The sequence below is a fragment of the Azolla caroliniana genome, unplaced genomic scaffold (genome assembly GCF_043228905.1).
Source record: "Azolla caroliniana isolate FFs.n. ecotype wild unplaced genomic scaffold, voAzoCaro1.0.p SCAF_10, whole genome shotgun sequence".
Classification (NCBI taxonomy): Eukaryota; Viridiplantae; Streptophyta; class Polypodiopsida; order Salviniales; family Salviniaceae; genus Azolla; species Azolla caroliniana.
This window is the reverse complement of record NW_028230445.1, coordinates 2,958,135-2,978,398: the sequence shown is the minus strand read 5'-3', so window position 1 is coordinate 2,978,398 and position 20,264 is coordinate 2,958,135. Positions and strand designations below refer to the sequence as shown.

Sequence of the window (20,264 nt, the reverse complement as noted above, 5' to 3'; positions counted from 1 at the left end):
ATTAACGTCTTTTAAGAGGCCAAAATGGCCTATAAGACCAAATAAGAGATTACATCTTAAGTGTTGTCTCGTCTTTGAGAACAAATCAAAATAAAATAAATATTACACAGTAAATATAAAAGTAAATAACATGAAAAGAAAAGAAATGAGGGAATCTGGTCTTTGGCACATGTGAGATCCTCAAGTTAGGTATATTGTAGCTTTTGTCTTCGAAAGATCTCTAGCATAGGTCGATCCAAAATGGAAATGTCTCCAAAGCGAGGGAAGCACCTACGATGGCGGAGATAATGGCTTTTATCTGTCGATGACAAGGGTATCGAGGTCGTGGTCCATGGGGCCGAGGCCTACGTGCACAGCAACTGAGGAAAAGCAATGCTAAAATTGAAGAGGTGAATGTTGTCACTCATGACAGTGATAGTGGAAATGATGTACTCTTTGTCTCTTCATGTAATACAGAACATGCTTTACTTGCAGATACGGATGGTAACATGCACACTTGGATACTCGATTACGGTGCTTCTTTTCACATCACCCCTCATCGTGAGTGGTTTTCAGATTACACAAGGGGTCAACATGGTGTTGTCCATCTTGGGGACAACTATACATGTGAAATTGCAGGTCTTGGCACTGTGCAATCACAGTGTCAACATGGTTCTGCTTTCACACTTCAGCATGTAATGGCATGCACCTCAGCTCAAGAAGAGCTTGATTAGCACAGGACAGCTAGATGACAATGGATTTCACACCACCTTTGGTGATGGGAAATGGAAGATTTGTAAAGGATCTAGGGTTATTGCCAAGGGTAGTAAAAGTGATACTTTGTATCCACTCCATGTATCTAGTGTGAGTGACCATGTTGTTGCCATAACCGAGCAGCCAAGTGTTTCTTTGTGGCATGGCAGGTTGGGACACATGAGTGAAACGGGTATGAAAGTACTTTCTCGTTTGGGTTACTTGCCTTGTCTTCGTTATGCTGATTTTGAGCATTGTGATCATTGTATTTATGGTAAACATGTACAAACATCTCATAAAAAGTCTCTTTCACTGAAGTCTTCCCCGCTTGAGTTAGTACATTCAGATGTATGTCAGATGCCAGGGCTATCATTAGGGGGAAAGCAATACTTAGTCACTTTTGTCGATGATGCTACACAGAAGGTATGGGTTTACCCTATTCGTAGCAAGGATGAAGTGCTCGACAAGTTTCGAACATTCTGGGCATTAGTTGAGAATCAAATTGATAAGACACTTAAGTTTCTTCGCCCTGACAATGGTGGGGAATATGTGTCCAAGGCCTTTCAAGCATTTTGTGACAGCAACAGAATAAAGAGGGAACTCACTGCCCCTTATAATCCAGCCCAAAATGGAGTTGCAGAGCGTATGAATCGGACTATTCAAGATAGGGTCCATACTGTGCTGTCTCATGCCGCATTACCCCATGGTTTTTGGGCAGAGGCTGTTATGACAGCTGTTCACTTGATTAATCGGTCACCTAACAGGTCTTTGGGAGGGGGAATACCCCAAGAAGCGTGGTCGGACAAGCCACATTCATATGCTCACTTGAGAGTGTTTGGCTGTGAGGCTTTTCTACACATTTGTAAAGAAGAACGCAACAAACTTGAGCCAAAGTCCTGCAAATGTATTTTCCTAGGATACGGTGACGAGGGTGAAATGGGGTATAGATTGTGGGATCCCGAGAAAAGAAAAATAGTACACAGCAATGATGTTATCTTCCAGGAAAATCGCATGCATAAACAACCCGAAAGACCGAGGAAGTACCTAGGGTTGTATTCTGAGAAGAAATACCTTTTAGACAGAAAAATGTGCCCGTTGTACAGCAGCAAACACCTGCTGTAAACTTACCTGCAAATGCAGAATGAGGCTGGAAATGATCAGCCAGCCTTTGCCCATAATGATGAGCAACCAAAAAAGCAGGAACGGCTAGAACAGCAAGCTGTTAATGCTGATTTGCAGGCTGAAATGCCTGGACAGCAAGTTGAAAATGGTGATTTGCAAGCTCAACAGCTACCAACCAATGAGCATTGGATTAGGGGATCATCTAGAGTTACTAGAAAGCCTGACAGATTTGTTCCTGATGCAAACAGTGTGGCTGATTATGTCATGGTGACTGATTGTGGCGAACCGTCTTGCTTCAAGGAAACAATGGACAGATAGGACAACAAGAAAAGGTATAAAGCCATGTTGTCAGAGATGGAATCTCTTGAGAAAAATGACACTTGGGATTTGGTGCAGTTGCCTAAAGGGCAGAAAACACTTCCATGCAAATGGGTTTATAAAATGAAGGTCATTTCTGATTCCTCGCCAAAGTACAAAGCAAGATTGGTTGCAAAAGGATACAAGCAGGAATATGGAGTTGATTTTGATGAGATATTCTCGCCTTAGTTGCAGCTAAAGATATGGAGCTCATAAAGATGGATGTGAAGACCTCCTTTTTACATGGCGATCTGCATGAAGACATATATATGCAGCAACCTGAAGGTTTTGTGGCTAAAGGCAAAGAGAAGATGGTATGTAAGCTCAAAAGGAGTTTGTATGGGTTGAAACAAGCACCAAGTGAATGGTATCATAAATTTGATACATTTATGCAGTCTCAAGGTTTTCGTAGAAGCCAAGTGGACCACTGCTTGTACACCAAGAAGGCAGGCCTGATTATCTTTGTTTTGTATGTTGATGATATGTTGATTGCTGGCAAAGATATTCATGCCTTGGATTCATTGAAACAAAGCCTTCTTGCCAGCTTTGCGATGAAGGATCTTGATGATGCAAATCACATCCTTGGCATGCAAATACTCCGAAACCAGTCGAAAGGGGTACTCTCTCTATCTCAGCAGGAGTATATCTCTAAGGTTTTGCAGCGTTTCAATATGGAGGGAGGGAAAACAATTGGGGTTCCATTGCCTCCATATTTGAAACTCAGCGCAGAAGACAGCCCTACATCTGATGATGAGAAGGCTGAAATCGCTAAGGTTCCATATGCTTCAGCCGTTGGCAGTTTGATATATGCGATGGTTGCTACACGCTCTGATATTGCTTTTGCAGTGGGAGTGGTTGGTAGGTACATGGCAAATCCCGGCAAAAAGCATTGGGAAGCGGTGAAAGGTATTATGAGATACCTCAAAGGCACAAAGGACTTGTGCATTTGCTTTGGAAAGCAGAAGGCATCTGTTGTTGGTTTTACGGATGCGGATTATGCTGGTCACGTGGACAGCAGAAAGGTATGTGTTTACTTTCACGGGAGGAGCAGTCTCTTGGATCTCCAGGCTACAGAAGTGTGTTGCATTGTGTACTACAGAGGCAGAGTATGTTGCTGCCACTGAGGCATGCAAGGACGCTTTATGGCTTTCATATCAGGCTTTATGGCTTTCATATCTAGTGAGAGATCTTGGCATTACAGAGCATTGTGACAGTCAAAGTGCTATCGTGCTAGCTCGGAATCCCGTCTTTCATGCAAAGACGAAGCACATACAGGTGAAGTATCACTTAATCAGAGATGTACTTGACAGCAAGAACATTGAGCTTGTCAAAGTACATACAAATGATAATCCTGCAGATCTTCTCACAAAGGGTCTTCCAGCTGAGTGATTTGCTCATTGCTGACAGATGATGGGAGTTGGATAGATGTATGTAGTTCAGCTTTGTACATACTTGGACTTAGCTAACTTTCTTCTTCTTCTTCTTTCTCCTCACGGCACATTGCCTATAGGTGGGAGGTTGTTGGGAATAAAGGGCCATCATGCCTTTTATTAGTGCACGTGTAAACGCACTCGTAGCACATTTTGACTTGTATATACATATAACCAAAAAAAAGTGGTACACTCTTTGTACCCAAGACAACGTGCATCTCTCTCTCTCCCTTTGTCTCTCACTCAGACTCTCTCCCTCTCTGGTTGACTTAAACCCTAATCATTGTGCTGCCCTTCAAGAAGTATGGGGTAGCACCATCTCTCTTAATGCATGGAATGAGATTGAGAAAATTCAAAAGATGTTTTTAAGGAGGTAATTAGGAGTTAAATGCACTACCTCCCACCAGGTTATGCTCTTGGAAACAAGTGCTCATCTTATAGAGATATTGGCACTCCAAAGAGTATATAGATACATTACAAAAGTCAAGAATGTGCCAAATCATCAACCACCACATCTTGCTTGGAATATTGAATGTAAGCTACAAAAGAATCATAAGAGTAAAATTCTCTCATCTTGTTGGGTTGTTGACATGAGAAAATGGTTCAGAAGATGGGGGTGGATAATCTTTTAGGGCTTTCGGGCGATGTTATGCAGTATGTAATGATTGAGGAAAGGTTGGTGGAATCATTAAAGGACGAAGTGGGAAAATGCTAAGAGGACAAAGCTAGAATACTACATTGCAAATGTCAACCCTGAATGTTGGTCTCAATATAAAGTAAAATTCTCTCATCCGGTTGGGTTGTTGACATAAGGAAATAGTTTAGAAGATGTGGTGTGGATGATCTTTTAGAGCTTTCGAGCAATGTTATGCATTATGTAATGAGTGAGGAAAGGTTGGTAGAATCAATAAGGATGAAGTGGGAAGATGCTAAGTCGACAAAGCTAGAATACTAAATGGCAAATGGTAACTCTAACGTTGGTCTCAATATAAGGCAAGAATGCCTATTGATTGTATCCAGCCTTATCTCATCACCAATATGAGTAGTAATGCTCATACCCAACCTTATCCCATTTTGGATTGACCTATGCTAGAGATCTTTCGAAGACAATATTTATAATATATCTGACTGGAGATTCTTACATGTACTGAAAATAAGAGATCTTATTTACTTTTTGTACCTTAGATCTTAACTTTGCACAACAAACTAGCTGAAAGAAGAGAATATATTATAAAACGTAACTAAATATTGAGATCGTGGTTCACGAGGCTGGGGCCTACATCCAAGACAAATTGTTATCGCCTGATCTATCCATAGAGAAAGAACTAGGTGTGGGTAAGGCATCACCAAACACAATAACTAAAAATTTTCCAAGTCCATTGGAAATATACCATAAAGCTGACATTTCCATCTGATAAATCAGAGTGTGGCCTAATTGAACAAAAGAAAGCCAGTGCTAGGATAATTTCATGTCACGTGTATGTTCAGCAATCCTACATCATGCCTTCAAATTCGTAAACTGAAAAAGAAAATTACCTTGTTCGTCTGTTCAGCTAAATCTACATCCACTCCAGGTCGGTCATTTCTGAGCTGTGTTTGATTCCCCCGCAGTTTAGATGTAGAAGAAGCTGGAAGATCAGCCATTCCCGACACTTTCCTCCCTCTTGTCACAGATGCAGTTGTTGATCGTTCCCAATCCTTGAAAATGAAAGTCCAGATGAAATATAAGATAAGGTCACTTACAACTTTAAAGGAAGAGCCAATTCACTGCATACCAGCCGCCTTTGTATGTCCTTCTCTTCTTTAGGAAAGAAATATTCCCACATCATAGTAAACATCCTGTCTGTAAGATTGATTCTCAAAGGGTAAACTTCAACCTGTCAGTAAAACATGAATCACATGTTATATTTAATATTAAGACAGCTCCAAAGTTCAAATATCGAAGTCTCAGGAGCACAAAAACCAGAACCTGGAAAAGCTCCAATGGTGAATGACCCTCTTTTGGAGCACCCTGCTTTGCATCAACACGGAGCATAAGTGTCCTGCATAATGTAAGAGAAAAATATAATTTCTTACCTGCACTTCAGTTGTCTTTAACCATACCAAGAAAATGTGGAATGATGTTGGAACTATTTTCATTACCTTCCCCACTCATTAGGGGGATTCCAAGCTGATAACACGGTGTTTGATTTTGCATCTAGTAAACAGTTCTTTACGACAAAATGCTTTGCACTGAATTGTGCTATTCCAACTTCATGAAAATCGCGATCTACATTAAGGTTCTGAATAGTAACAACAACATTAATCACACATGAAAACAATATATAAAACAGTCACTTAGACATGCTTAGAAATTTCACGAGCTTAATGAGAGAATTTGTTTTATTTAGGAGAATTTCATTTAGACTCATACCCCTAAATAGGAGTACATTTATTATGTCAAACAGAAATGTTGTTCCCCTGATGCTGTGACCATCTACAAAGCTCATACTCAAGAATGACTACACTGCCACAAAACTCTGAAAGAAGGATATATTAATGTCTTTTAAGAGGCCAAACTTGCCTATAAAAACAAACCAGAGATTCCATCTTAAACATTGTCTCCTTCTTCAGAGAACAAACCAAAATAGATATAACTACCTAAAAAGTAACTCAGGAAACTGGATATCTATGCATGTAAGTTTCTCAAATCAAATAGATTCTGATTTCTATCTTCAAAACATCTCTTAACACGGGCCAATTCAAATTGGAGAGATCTCCGGAAGTGAAGGAAGCAATAGCAATAGCAGGAGATGATGGCCTTTATCTGCTGATGACACAGGTGGCAAGATTATCATCCACAAGATCAGGGTCTCAGTGCACGAAAATTTGTTATTGACCTATTTATTGTAACCCCTTTACAGCAACCTGGTCAGGACCCTGCATTTGTAGCCATTGATTGAGTTGTAGTATGAGTAGGAGTGATGGGGCTCACTAACGATGAAAAACTTGGCAGATTCTTTCTTCTAGAGGTGTGTGTGCATACTAGTCTACCTCAATCTCTAACTAATGTGAGGAGGTTTGCAACTGCCCTATCACAGTACGGAGTGCATGCAACAGATCTATATCCATATAAGTGGGACTTATCATGAATCCATACTCTGATGCATAAATGAGTTCAATATTGTGAGCAGTTTTTCTACCAAGACATATTGGGGGGTTGATCCATGTTCTTCAGCCAACAATCTGTTTCTTATTTTTCCACTTTCATCCCTCCCACACTGCCTAGGACACTATCATTTAGGGAGTCAGCAAACCTTGTGCACAACAATCCAGGATTCGAAGAGAGGATTTTTCCATGGCTTCCAATGCTACTATTATATCTTATACCATTCCTCAACTTCCCACCATTCGCAGAGTGACTTCTAGATGGAACCAACTATCTACATTGGAAACTGCATATGATGACCTTGCTGTAATACCATCGTTTATAGAATATTTAAAAAGGAATGGAGTCTAATCCTAAAGCTACATCTATCATTTTATCTTCAGCAGCCACACAAACTGCAATTGGCCTTTGGCTGGACAATGATGGTCATGCTAGTGTTTTCATGCTCTTCCACATGAAACCTAAAGGGGCTCATCAATAGACAGCCAAATGATTGTGGGATATAATCTAACAAAGGTATTCATAGAGCTTATAAGGCTCAAATGATAGTTTTAGAGAACCAACTAGCTAATCTTTGGTTTAATATTTAGAGTTTAGGGCAATTCCTTAGGAAGCAAGACCACCAAATAAGAGTTTCCGCATCCCACAATGATCAAGCTCGTAGAATCTTTAGAGGCCTTTTGTGACACAATTTCTTTTCTTCACATTATTCCCTCTTTAAACACATTAGTAGGGATATCATATCTTGGCTTGTCAGATCAAATAACAATCTTCTGCCACATCTTCTCTATACATGGCTTCTCTCATGTCAAACTATACTCCCCTACTAGCATGTGCATTGAAGTCTCCTAATAGTATAATATCCCCGCTTTCGCATCTAATTGAATGTTCATTTTGGATGCTAGCTTGATCGAAGGAGTGAGCGATAGTGGATATCCTTGCTTTAATCCAATCATGTTAATCACAGCTGTGACAATCTATTGGCAGATCACACTTTTCTTAGCATGGAACTCTAAGATAGATTCAAGAATATTGTTCTTAAAGAACTATGTGCATAGACCACAACTGAGACATTTTAGATCTATGGATCAGAACATCATTACTCAGAAGAAGATGCTGACTGGCTAGTACCAATCTCAATCACAATGTTGACTCATTTTTAGAAATGAATGCTCTCGCCTTGATGTGCACACAATGTAAAGCCTATATTGATACACACATAGATGCACTGAATTACTCATATTTTAAAATTCTCATTACAAGTAATTAGTTTTGATACTCTAGTTGAGGACTGATTAAATGAGTACAGATAGGTTCTGTCTTTTAGGGTATCTGGGTCTTCAGAGTTCACAAAGTTAATAAAATCCTTCATTTCCTTTCCAATGAGATTACGGAATTTCATGTTCTTTACTATAATTCATTTAAGCATTTTCTAAGTCCATTATCATTCTCCCTACATCTTTCAGTACTTACCATGCTACTGATTTCAGCTTCCGCAAAAGCTTGACCATCAGAAATCATATTCCATACTATCTTTTCAATTGTCCAAGAAATTCGCATTGCTGAAGGAATACTTTTACTCTTTTCTTTCTCTTTAAATTGTTGCTGTGCAGCTCTTTGCCTGGCAATCCGTAATGTCTTCACAGCCAATTTATTCACTTTTAGTCTCTTATTCAAGTCCAGTTTAAGCTCTGCAACCTGCACAAAAAATACATCCAAAACTTATAATAGGTGCTTGTGTAATTTTCAAGCAGAATTTACTCTCTATAATCATGTTGTTTTATGCACAAGAAATAGACTAACATGTCATACAACTATCGCAGAGAATAGTTAGCATATGCTTCAAGTATTGTAGAGAAACATGTTATACCAATGTTCTGTTTCCACATTCCAGCATCCACAGTTTTGTATCCCTCCCGTTTTTGTCTGCTTCAGCTGTCTCTGAAGTACCTTGCTCAATTCTCTTGATATCAGCTAACAGTAATTTTAGATCCCTTTCTGATTCCTCCAGCTTTATATGTGCACGCTCAACCTCTGGTACTCCATCAGGTACCACTTCATCAGTCACTTCTTCAATGTCATCTTCTTCGATGTCATCTTCTTCGATGTCACCATACAGAGACAAGTTTCTCCTTGGCCTGCAATATAATTTGGTTTAAATTACATCAATGAAATTGGAATCTACAGTTAGATTCACAATCCATACACTGAAGTTTGTATTTACATGCTACCCATGCTTGAGTGCTTTATTTGCATCAAAGTTTATCAACAAATTTTTGTCTATACAAAATAACTTAAAAGCATCTAGATTTCTCTGTAAACCCGCCGACATCATAGAAAGAAAGAAAGGCATATTAATGTCTTTTAAGAGGTCAAAATGGCCTATCCAAATGAGCAAGACATTCATCATATGAAGTTTTCTTGTCTTTGAGAACAAACCAAAATAACTATAACTAAACATAGGGTACTAAAGAATCTATATCTAAGCACTTAAGATATTTAACTTAGATAAACCATGACTTTTGAGTCAGTTAAAAGATGCCTACTTTGGAAGCCTTGCAAGAAGTAGATTGCTGATAACATGCACCATAACTTGGAACTGACGAGAAGTCATAGTAGCTGTAATACTTGAAGAATTAAATGATAATTCCTTCAGAGCTTTTACCTATAAAAGTAAAGGATGTCATCAGATGTAAGTTAAGCTTTCTCTATAAAAGTAAAGATGTCATCTAATTTTAAGATGAGATCTCTAATTTGGTCTTATAGGCCATTTTGGCCTCTTAAAAGACTGTGTCAAATAAGTAACACTAGGTAATCAAGGACCCTGCCATAGACCCTGAATATATATATACAGCATGATTAAAGATCAATCTTTTATATGTAATCTTAATGATCTCTAGAAATGAAATATTCACATTTCACAAATTTTTTTTAACACAGGAGTCAACACTGTTACCATTTGACATTACATGGCATTTGGTCAATATCGCTACATTCATACAAAGTTATCTTTCACAGGCATATCTTCATCAATCTACACTATTAAACTTGTAAACGACAGTATGTCCCTCACAGCATATATGTCCAGTGTTTTTGGTTCAACTTCTTGACATCAAGCTGGATGTTACACAAGGAGGCTACATTAACAGGCGCATCACATGCCTCTTTAGGATTGTCCCTATAGCCATATATTGGCGGTCAAAACTTTTAACAGGAAATACAGCATACAAAAGACTGTACAATGGAATGTCCTCTGGTTATAGAAAGAAGAACATTTCAGAATTATGATCAGAAGTACCTTATCTGCTGAAACTTCTGATGATTTGAAATCCATATTTGACCTTCAAACATTTTGATCAAAAAAGAATAACTAATGTTGTTTAAGGCCACTTATAGTTATTGGGCCCAATACCTTATCAAACCCCTCCCCATTATTACAGAATTTTCCTCCTAGAACTATCGAACATATGTAGTTAACCATCCTGTAATTGGCACAACTTTCCCTTCTTGATTGATATAATAGGTATTTCAATTTTTTTTTGAGTACCCCTCATAATGCTTCTCAGCGAGTGTAGTAACATAAAACACAAATTGTAATTTTGTGTGGCAACAGTGTATTCCATGACTTTACTCCATGAACTGTCGCCTATCACAGCTATAACACTTCTAAACAGGTCAATTGAAAATAGCGTGGCACAAACATATTGAATAAACCCAGTAACCTATAGTAAATATGTCACCTTGATATCGGTTGCCTCACTTTTGCAGCGGGTGTACTGGAAGTACATTTCACAGGGTGTAAATACACGTTCAAGTAGAGGACCTGTCCTTTTCACCTTCTGTGTACTCCTTGGGATTTTCGGAAGCCACTGTAAACCAGCTCCTGGATCAACATCAGTTGGTGCTACATGAGCCTGTACTCGTTCTAAGATCACTGAGAGCTCTCTTCTGCTCCAAGATAATTCTCGCATGTTTCCAGATAAATGTTCACCACCTGATTTTAGGGTGTGAGCTATCATCTCAGGCCTCACATCCATTATGGAACGAATTGAACGGGCCATGACTTTACCACTTGCCGCTGCAAGTAGGAATCGTCCCTATGATATAAAAATGCCATTTAAAGTTCAGAAAAATGAGCAAGTAACAATTTAAATACCCAAGTTATCTTTAGGGTCCACAAAACATTAAAAAAATTAATCACCCGAGCATCTTCTGATTGAAGGTTGAACTGTGGTTCAACGACATTAACCATGAAATGCATAGTTGCTTCTTCAGTTCCATTCTCCATTGCCCCTGGAGACAGGATGCAGTTAGAGAAGCAAATGATGCCACACAAATAGATAGAATTCAGCTGCAAGATATGGCATGTAATAAGCAACCCCCTCATCAAAGCCCAACAGAAAAAGACACCACTAGAGCTTAGACATTCAAATTCCAAGTTCTTCAAAACACAAGTCATGCTATGACAATTAGACATACCTTTAACTTACTTTATGAATATGCAAATTGATCACCAAAAACAGTTTGTAAGGCAACAAGGTAGTTTACTGAAACGGTTGCATCCTCATTAACCATGGCCTATGAGACAACCGAATTATAGCTACATATTGCATTTTGAAACTACATTGTGGACGCATTTGGAGAAAGGAAGAGTTCACAGAAAGACAACACATTAGCATTATTAAGACCGCCAATGCCCAGAAAGAAAGACATATGAACATCTTTAAAACGTCGAAACATTGTCTTAAAATGTTGTCTAATCTTTGAGAATAACAAATCAAAACAAATATAACTACATACATACAAAAGAATCTAGTTATTGAAACACTTAAGATTCAGAAGTTAGATTGGATGTAACTTCTGCTTTTGAAAAATCTCCAACATGGGCTGCCACTCCAAAGAAAGTACAACCTCAACTGGAGGGTTTTCAATGGGGGTCCACATACAGACAAACCACTAGAGATTACATGGGAAACGTAATAACCAGAATGCAAAATAGAATATTTAACGCCTATGACTATGCCGAACCAGAGATAATGCACTCAATATCTTTAAAGGTCCCAGAAATTAGCAGAAGCTCAAAGGGGTCAGGACCGCACCACACACGATATGGAAAACATATACAACACAGGATATTGCAGAAATCTACTAGAACTATGGTTCTGATACCACCCCATTGTCTACAACTGGATGAATGCATGCCCAATTTCTAAAATGTTTCCTGGTAGGGGGCACCAGGAACATTGTTGATTACATCCTTAGGACAGATGATGGCATCCAAACCATCAAAATCTTCATCAGCACCAATGGCCCAATTAGTGGCAGTAAACACTCTGGTTAGATAGTCATCCACTTCACCCATAAACTAGGTAAACCATAATTGGTGAATCCACCAAAAACAACTATCTAGATCCAACCACACCACTCCATATCCTCACCTCCAAAACCCTCTACTATACGACATACCTTCACCACAAACTCTCGAGTTCCCTGATGTAGTACCCCAGGAAAGTCTCCTACAAAGACTGCATGCATTCAAAATTCCCTCTTGACATGATGGACATGTCACGTACATTATACGAGCAAGTGCTGAGACAAGTTAGGTGTCCACTGGGCAATCAAAGGTCATCACAAGCACCATCAAAGTGAAGCAAGGATGCCACACCCTACAATCAAAGGTCATCTCAAGCACCATCAGAATGAAGCCAGGATGCTACATCTGTCCACTGGGCAATCATAGGTCATCTCAAGCACCCAACCCTCTTCAAACTCTACATCGATATAGGAGCAGCATACAACAAACATGGAGGCAGAAAGAGAGTTGGAATATTAGGTACATCTGTCCACATTCTTCTTTCGGCTGATGACAATAACAAAACAAGCAGAAGGATCATAGTACTCACAAATGATAAAGTGGTTCCACAGCAATGGCCTTCATATCAAGAAATTGCCACCCTTCTATAGCCTACATTTCCCAAAAATGATGAGTGTAACAGGGTGTAGCAAGACCTATTGTTAGAGTGATGATCTAATGTAAGCATATGATAAGGATATAATATATATAATATAAGAAAGGAGAGAGAGAAAGAATGGTGCCAATCCACCCGACCACCCCCGAGCGAAGGGATCGAGATGGACTCGAGCCTCGATCGGCGTCCCATACCACCACCGTGGCGTCGAGTCGTACTTGGTGCTGGCGCGCTCGCTTCAAGAGTTGACCCACTACGAAACAGAGTTTCAACGTAGTCAAGAGATGATGAAATGAGGGTAGCTAGGCCTCATATTTATAGAGAAACCCAAGGCTCCCCCGGCAAGTTCACACTTGGCCTAATGGGTTGTGTCAATCCCGAGGATTAAAAGTAATCCTCCCCTTCTTTACACTCTCATTTAACCCTCACACTTATCCACGTGTATAGAATACTACGATAAATTCTCACCACGGGATATTATATGGTCATGCCCATAACACCTATGGTAACTCTATACCCAAAAATATTTTGATTACACCAATGAAGCCTCTTCTAACAAAAAAGACCTACTACAACAGTCATTTTCCATGAGCTTTTCAATGGATGGATTCATATGGAGACAGAGGTGCATGGAATCTAGATGAGGAAGCACAATATTGGGAATTGTACCTCTTCATAAGAAAATACTCGATCAAGACAACTGGCTGAAAATGGAGACATTCATTGTTGATATGCTAAAATGTAGCAATGGTTTCAGTCACATGGCATGAGTATAAATGCACTACCCCCATTCCAATATAGCTTGGACTCTCCCCATCTAAATATGACCAAAGTGAAAAAGAATAGAGTGATCCAAACTGATATTATTAACTTGGATAACATGATAACCTAGATCAGTCCCAAATTTTCACTTGGTACGAAGATGGCCCACTACAAGACACACTTCTTACACACATCAGAGGATGGATTCATCATCAGGCCACCTTATATGGATATACATCTATCCTATGCGCTGCGCACTATGATAGGGCAGCTGAGAACTTCATCACATCAGTTAGAGATTGAGGTAGGCAGATACACACGTATACCTGTAGAAGAAAGAATTTGCCAATTGTGCCATCAAGGAGTGGAATCCAAAGAACACTATGTTTGTCATTGTAGTGTCCTTTATGAAATCAGAGGGAAATACCATTGCCTCTTTAAACAAGGCTTTGGCCCACTACGCAAGGTAATGGAATATGAGGACCAACGGTGCCTAGGACTTTTCTTGCTAGAACTCAAGAGACATAGGAAAAAGTTGTTGAAGGACGAAAATACAGCCACACAAGCTCATCCACAAAGAACAATCACAACTTTCTTTAGCCCCATCACTCCTACTAATGCTACCAGTCAATCAAGGGATACATAAATGGGCTCCCGACCAGGACAGAACAAAGGGGTAACAATAAATCGGGCAATAGCAATTTGTCATGCATATAGACCCCGGCCCCATGGACCATGTCCGCAGCACCCCTGTCATCAACAGATAAAGGCCATTATCTCCCGCCATCGTGGGTGCTTCCCTCGCTTCAAAGACCTCTCCATTCTGGATTGGCCTACGCTAGAGATCTTTCGAAGGCAAAAGTTACAATATATCTAACTTGAGAATCTCACATGTGCCGACAACCAGATTCCCTCGTCTATTTTTTATCTTATTTACTTTTATATTTACCAGGTAATACTTATTCTATTTTGATTTCTTGTTCTCAAAGATGAGACAACACTTAAGATGTAATCTCTTGTTTGGTCTTATAGGCCATTTTGGCCTCTTAAAATATGTTAATATATCTTTCTTTCTACACCTCATGACCACTAGTCAGCCCCTTGATATTTCCTAAAACTTCATCTAAAATTGTCATGTAAATGTGGGCAACTGCCTTATGATCTAGCAGTTTCCAAGTTGCATCATCCAAGTGGAAGATTAAGCAATGGAGATCCTGAAAGGATGCAATGCTCGCGCTGGTACCAGTTGTACACAAGTTGAAGATCGAATGAAAGTTTTATGATAGATATATAAAGGCAGTGATATAGCAAGTAAAAACAATTACGGGGTTTAACACAGTAGAGATTAAAGAAAGCAGAAACTGTTCTGCAAAACAAAAGATCACCTCTTCAAAAAAAGATGTACAATGTACGAGTACACACACACATACATACATGTTAATCGAGATACATAGAATATGCTCTTAAAGGAAGATCTTTAAATGTTGATGAGACAGCTAGGTTGACTGAGAATCTTGTCCAAGGATGCCATTTAGAGTACAAAATATACTTTTAAAATTGTAGTACAGTTCTGGCAATGAGATTGTACAACTGTAATAAAATAAAATAAATATTAAATTATATAAAAAAGTTTTTCTAGTTTAATAAGAGAAACCTAAGGGCCTTTGATCCCAACAGGGGTCCATTCTCTTATTCTCGAAATAAGAGAGTTCAATATTTTTGATAGATAGATGTTATTATCGTCTTCAAAGGCCAAATATAATCTATCAAGCGAAAACTATAACATTTTCATGTAATTCATGTGAAAGTGAGCAGCGACTCTCAATATTCAAGAGCTTTACTAATGAATGTCACAATTCAGTGCACACTATGACTGTGAGAGAAATTTGTTTTAGGATTGGGTTTGGTGGGAGATGTGTGGAAAGCATAGTTGGATATAAGCAAACGTAGAGCATTGTATCAAAGTGTGCATAGTCGATTACTCTCATTACTTGTGCCCCAACACCCTATCTCACATCGTAGTGCTGTGAGCTACATCGCATGGAAGCAATGGTTCAGATGGCAAACTATGGGATAGGCTTGATCATGTATTGTTGGGTGTGGTTTCCCTATTCGGCAAAGAACATGGTTTTGTAGTTAGGTGCAACATATGTAGTATAGTATGTGTGAAGCAAAAAGGCCTCATTCACAATGGAATCTATCGATGCAGCATGAAGCAAGTGCGTTACATCCCACCTTCCAAACCGTTTCTACATATCTTGTATCATATGGCTTTGAGGTGAAGGATGGATGCACAAAGGATGTATATGACAATAACAGAAGTGAGCTGGCTTAAGTTCTAGGATCGATAATGTAATTTTCTGTCTAGTCCATACCTTCCAATTTAGATGAGAATGAATAAGGTAGGAAACGGTCGCGAAAGGTTCAAATAGAAAATGTGTATCAAACTACCAAATGCATCTATGCATATGTAAGATGTAACAATGGATTATACATACACATAAGTTTTGAGATTGCATATAAGACAGAAACGAAAAAACTTGGTACTGCAATGACTATATCTTACTAGCATACAACCATGAGAAAGAACCTCGGTTAAAATCTACATCGATTATGTCCACAAATATCATACCTTGACTACCATCAGTAGAGTTAATACTTCTCCTGACAGGGGATGAGTTGGGAAGTTGTTGAGATGGAGTGGCACTAGGTCCCCTATTCTGCAAAGTTGCAGATCCAGAACTTGATCCTTCTTCCAATCCTAATTCAGCCTCCATTAACTTATTTTGCTTTTCCAGTATTTTCCTAGCATACTGCCTGGATGGAGAAGGCTTTGGTGACTCAAAAGCTTTGTGGATGTTTTCTACCCAAGCCCAAACTGCATCCCTATTAGATATAGTCCACAGTAGTCTGAGACTATGCAATGAAACACGCAAACAGTTGTCTGACAAAACAATGAAATCATCACCGTCACTTGCATCGGATATATTTGGATCATTTCCAGTGTCCTGTGGAAACTCCACAGCACCCCTAGAAGATGATCTACAAGCTGCTTCTCGCCAAGAAGATAATCGAGAGGTATCAGCCTTGGGGGCCTGTTTCAGCAGTGAAAAATACTCGGTTGTGAAGAAAAAACTGCTTTCTGTTGAAGTTGTGGATAATATTGCATCTTGTGTTGTTCTAGAGGACACTCTCTCTGATCCCTCGGTTAATTTGATCTGCATGTCTGATTCTCTCTGTAATTCTGCCTTCAGCTTGTCCAAATTTAAACCTTGATAAACAAGCTCCAGAATATCACGTTTACTATCAGATGTGTATCGTTGCCCACCTCGACTATACCAAAGCTCATATTTTAATCTTCTCATACTGAAGGTAAGCCCCTTTGCAGGATCATCTCTATGTAATGTAATATGCTTGATTTTGGTTGGAATTGAATCAACTCGCAACATAAAATCTGTCAGAACTTTGTCGAGAGAGAGATTCCCTGACCGAGGCACCCTAGGCAAGCCAAATGTTGGCCACTTTGAGAATGTGCGGAGCTTGTGTGGAGGACTGTACATTGTACTCCACCACCTGAATATCCAAGCTAAATCATGACCAGCAATGGACATTGTTGGAACATCAAGCCAATTTCCTGTTTTATGGAAAGACTGAGAAGATTCTTTGGGATATCGGCGTATGCTTGACCTAGGAGAATATGCTGGTGTGAATCTGAAGGAATTGTGACCCATTTCACCTAGCAATGAGGTGAATTGTTCTACTGATATCGCATCTCCTAGGTGGAAGTCCCATCTGAGAACCAACGACGTTGAACGGAAAGGATCATATACCTTTTCTCGCACTACAAGATCTTCTGGAAATGCATGTAAATAATGAAACTGAGGATTCCCTGTCTCACAATCCCAATCCATAGTGATATCAAGTTGGAAAAAAGGTGACTCAATGCAACCCTGTTTTTCTTTGATTGGTGTGCTACAATTTCTTTGATCCACTTTATTTTTTGAGCTGGTAATGCTCAGATTAAAGTTCTTTGCAGAAAAGGATAGGCTTCCCTCTTGATGCTGAATGTGCATAGACTCGGCTTCAATCTTCATCATGTCTTTATCTTCATAGGGATTCGTATTTGCCAAGAATACCCACTTAAACTGCTTTGCGAAAATAGAATTCTTCCCATGTATATAATATCGCATGTCATCCCACCAAGGTAGGTTTCTTTCTTTTTTCACAGGTTGAGATGCCCTGTATTTGGCATATGTGTTTATCTGATAAAAGTTGCCATTAGTTTTATCTGAATCATCCAAATCATGCACACTCAGATCGTCTCTTCTTAAAGCAACTGTAAAAGCATAACTTATATCTGTAAGCAATGGTTCAAATCCTACACCATAGGCCACCTCTGCTTTATCAAACTCAATAGGCAATTCTGAAAACATTTTAAAAGGTGGTGTGGTGCCACTCTCTGATCGTAACATTGTAATTTTCCGCCATCGACCAATATACAACGCCTGAGGTATTTGATTGGGAAAACAAGTAGCCTGCAAAACATTCATTTGTTATGAACCTGGGTCAAGGACAAGCCAACCATGACATAATATATTACAGGTTTAAAGTTCTTACCTGTCGAGCAAATATTAACTGCCCATTACATTTTCCCCCTTCACCTGAAAGAATTGGGAGAGTGTAGTTCCTGAGCTGCACAACAAGCAATGATGTCGTGATATTCACACGCTTACCTAAGACCCTGGAGTAAGGTATCTCTGTTTCTGAAGGAACACAATCCAATTTCTTTATCTGTTCAATCATCCCAAGTTTTCCACCTTCAATATCCACCAGAGTGACCTCTAAATTAGAAGCTTTTATTGACATAAGAGATCCCCTGTTTACACTTGGCTTGAATCCTGATTGAAATGGACTTCTAACAGATCCAGAGCTCTGATACGGTTGTAATGCTTTGCATGCCCTTTTATAAGCCTCAAAACCTTGTGTTTGCAGCCTCTCTTTGAGCTTTCCATAAATGGAAGGATCAGAAAAATCCAATTCATTCCCATCAAATTCACACACATTAGAGAAAGAATTGTCAGAACGGGTGCCCCTAACACCCATTCTACAATTTCCTGAGAAAATCTCATCTAACAAACGCTCCCTTACATCCAGCTCAATTCTCTGTTTGCTTATCAAATGATGATGCTCATCAAGCCATCCTTGCAGAGGCTCCTCCTCAATTTCAGCTGTTATACTCTCTAATGAAAACTTTACAGCACCAACAGAAGATCTCATTGAAGATTTTTGTTCCAATTTTGACTTCTGACTCAATGGGCCAGTAGTGATCATCTTGTTTGCCACCATGACCAGCTTCAAGCCCCTCCAGGTATCTTCAATTGCATCATCAATTGCTCTGCACTCTAGTTTGTATGGCAAAATGATACGCACCCCAGCACCTTGAATGAGATAATCCCAAGAACTGGAAATTTCAGTCCCACATTTAGAACATTCTTGTGAATCTGTATTTTCCCTTTTATTCTGAATAAAGCATGGCACTTTTGCTATCTGCAAGCGTTTGCTTCTAATCACTGCTGCACCATTTAACATCACCTTCATCTCTTCGAGAAGAATTCCAACTTTAAAATCTTCTGAAAATGTGGATGAAACAGAAAGAGATGCATCTACCCCATCAGCAAGTGCAGCTGAGAAATAAACCTGTTCAAGATCAACAGCCACAGTCATACTGCGTTTGGAACCTTTCTCAAAAACATCACGATCACCATAACTATTTCCTAAAGCTGAGGGATCAGAATTCATAGAATACTTTTTCTTCTGTTTTTCAAGGAAGGACTTCAAGTGCATGAAGGCATCAAGAAAAAATAAATGTATATCAGGTTCCCACCGACCTCGAAGGTTGGAAATACAAATTAAACAATCAGGAAGTCCATTCCCTGCATCGATCATCCGGTAAATTATTTGCCCATTTTCCAACGATGCAAAGGTAATTTCAGTGACTGGTTTCATCTGTGGTTCAAGCTCTTGATATATGCCTCTTAATCGTTGAAAATCTACTTGAGTGTCATCCTTATTAGAACCAATGAGCAACTGCAAATGTGCAATATCAATGCTTGATTTATATACCAACGTAGTCGCCTCGATACCACGGAACTTTGCTACCTTGATACTGGCTGTCCTCGGTTTTCCATCCTTATTGGTTTGATAGACCATCTCGCCAACATTACTGCCAAAGTTCACTTTTTTAGGATCTGGGACATCCTCATCAATTATGAGCATCTCTGCACAATACTGAATAGAAATCCCTTCGATTAATATTTTAAACTTAGAAATTTTTCCTTTAGCTTTTCTCTTCATGCTTTCCTTGCCTGGTTTGTGCTTCTGTCCTATATTTAAGGTACGCTTGAAATGAAATATAATACTCATGCAAGAAGAAAGGAACGATTGTAGCCGATTTAATGTCAGATACATACTGATCCCTGAGACTTCAACTATCAAGATGCCTTTCTTTTGCTCATTTTCATTCTCTCCATAATCAGGTTCACTTACATCCCAATCAACTATCACTCTCGAGATCTGCAACAAGCAGTTTGGACTTGTATCTATACCAAATAAATTTTTATGAAAGTTATGCTGCTCGTCAACCTTATACACATGGAGCTCCCCAAGTTCTGTATGAACACCAGTGTTTTGGTTCAAAGCAGAATTTAGAAAGATGTGAGAAGTCTGGAGACCGATCTGAAAGAA

The 20,264-nt window shown here is 39.2% G+C and overlaps 1 protein-coding gene across 2 annotated transcripts in view; it reads right to left on the bottom strand.

The window, feature by feature from the left end:
• SAB (HYPERSENSITIVE TO PI STARVATION 4) overlaps positions 1–20,264 on the bottom strand; it is a 62,051-nt gene that overhangs the window by 34,582 nt on the left and 7,205 nt on the right. For both annotated transcript variants that reach the window (XM_087325412.1, XM_087325411.1), the window contains exons 10-20: positions 18,138–20,255; positions 16,153–18,055; positions 10,991–11,082; positions 10,530–10,886; positions 9,336–9,454; positions 8,660–8,927; positions 8,263–8,487; positions 5,784–5,923; positions 5,611–5,683; positions 5,417–5,518; positions 5,178–5,339 (exon numbers count right to left, since the gene is read on the bottom strand). In XM_087325412.1, the coding sequence (XP_087181538.1) occupies positions 5,178–5,339; positions 5,417–5,518; positions 5,611–5,683; positions 5,784–5,923; positions 8,263–8,487; positions 8,660–8,927; positions 9,336–9,454; positions 10,530–10,886; positions 10,991–11,082; positions 16,153–18,055; positions 18,138–20,255 (5,559 nt within the window). The remainder of the gene's footprint in view (positions 1–5,177; positions 5,340–5,416; positions 5,519–5,610; positions 5,684–5,783; positions 5,924–8,262; positions 8,488–8,659; positions 8,928–9,335; positions 9,455–10,529; positions 10,887–10,990; positions 11,083–16,152; positions 18,056–18,137; positions 20,256–20,264) is intronic.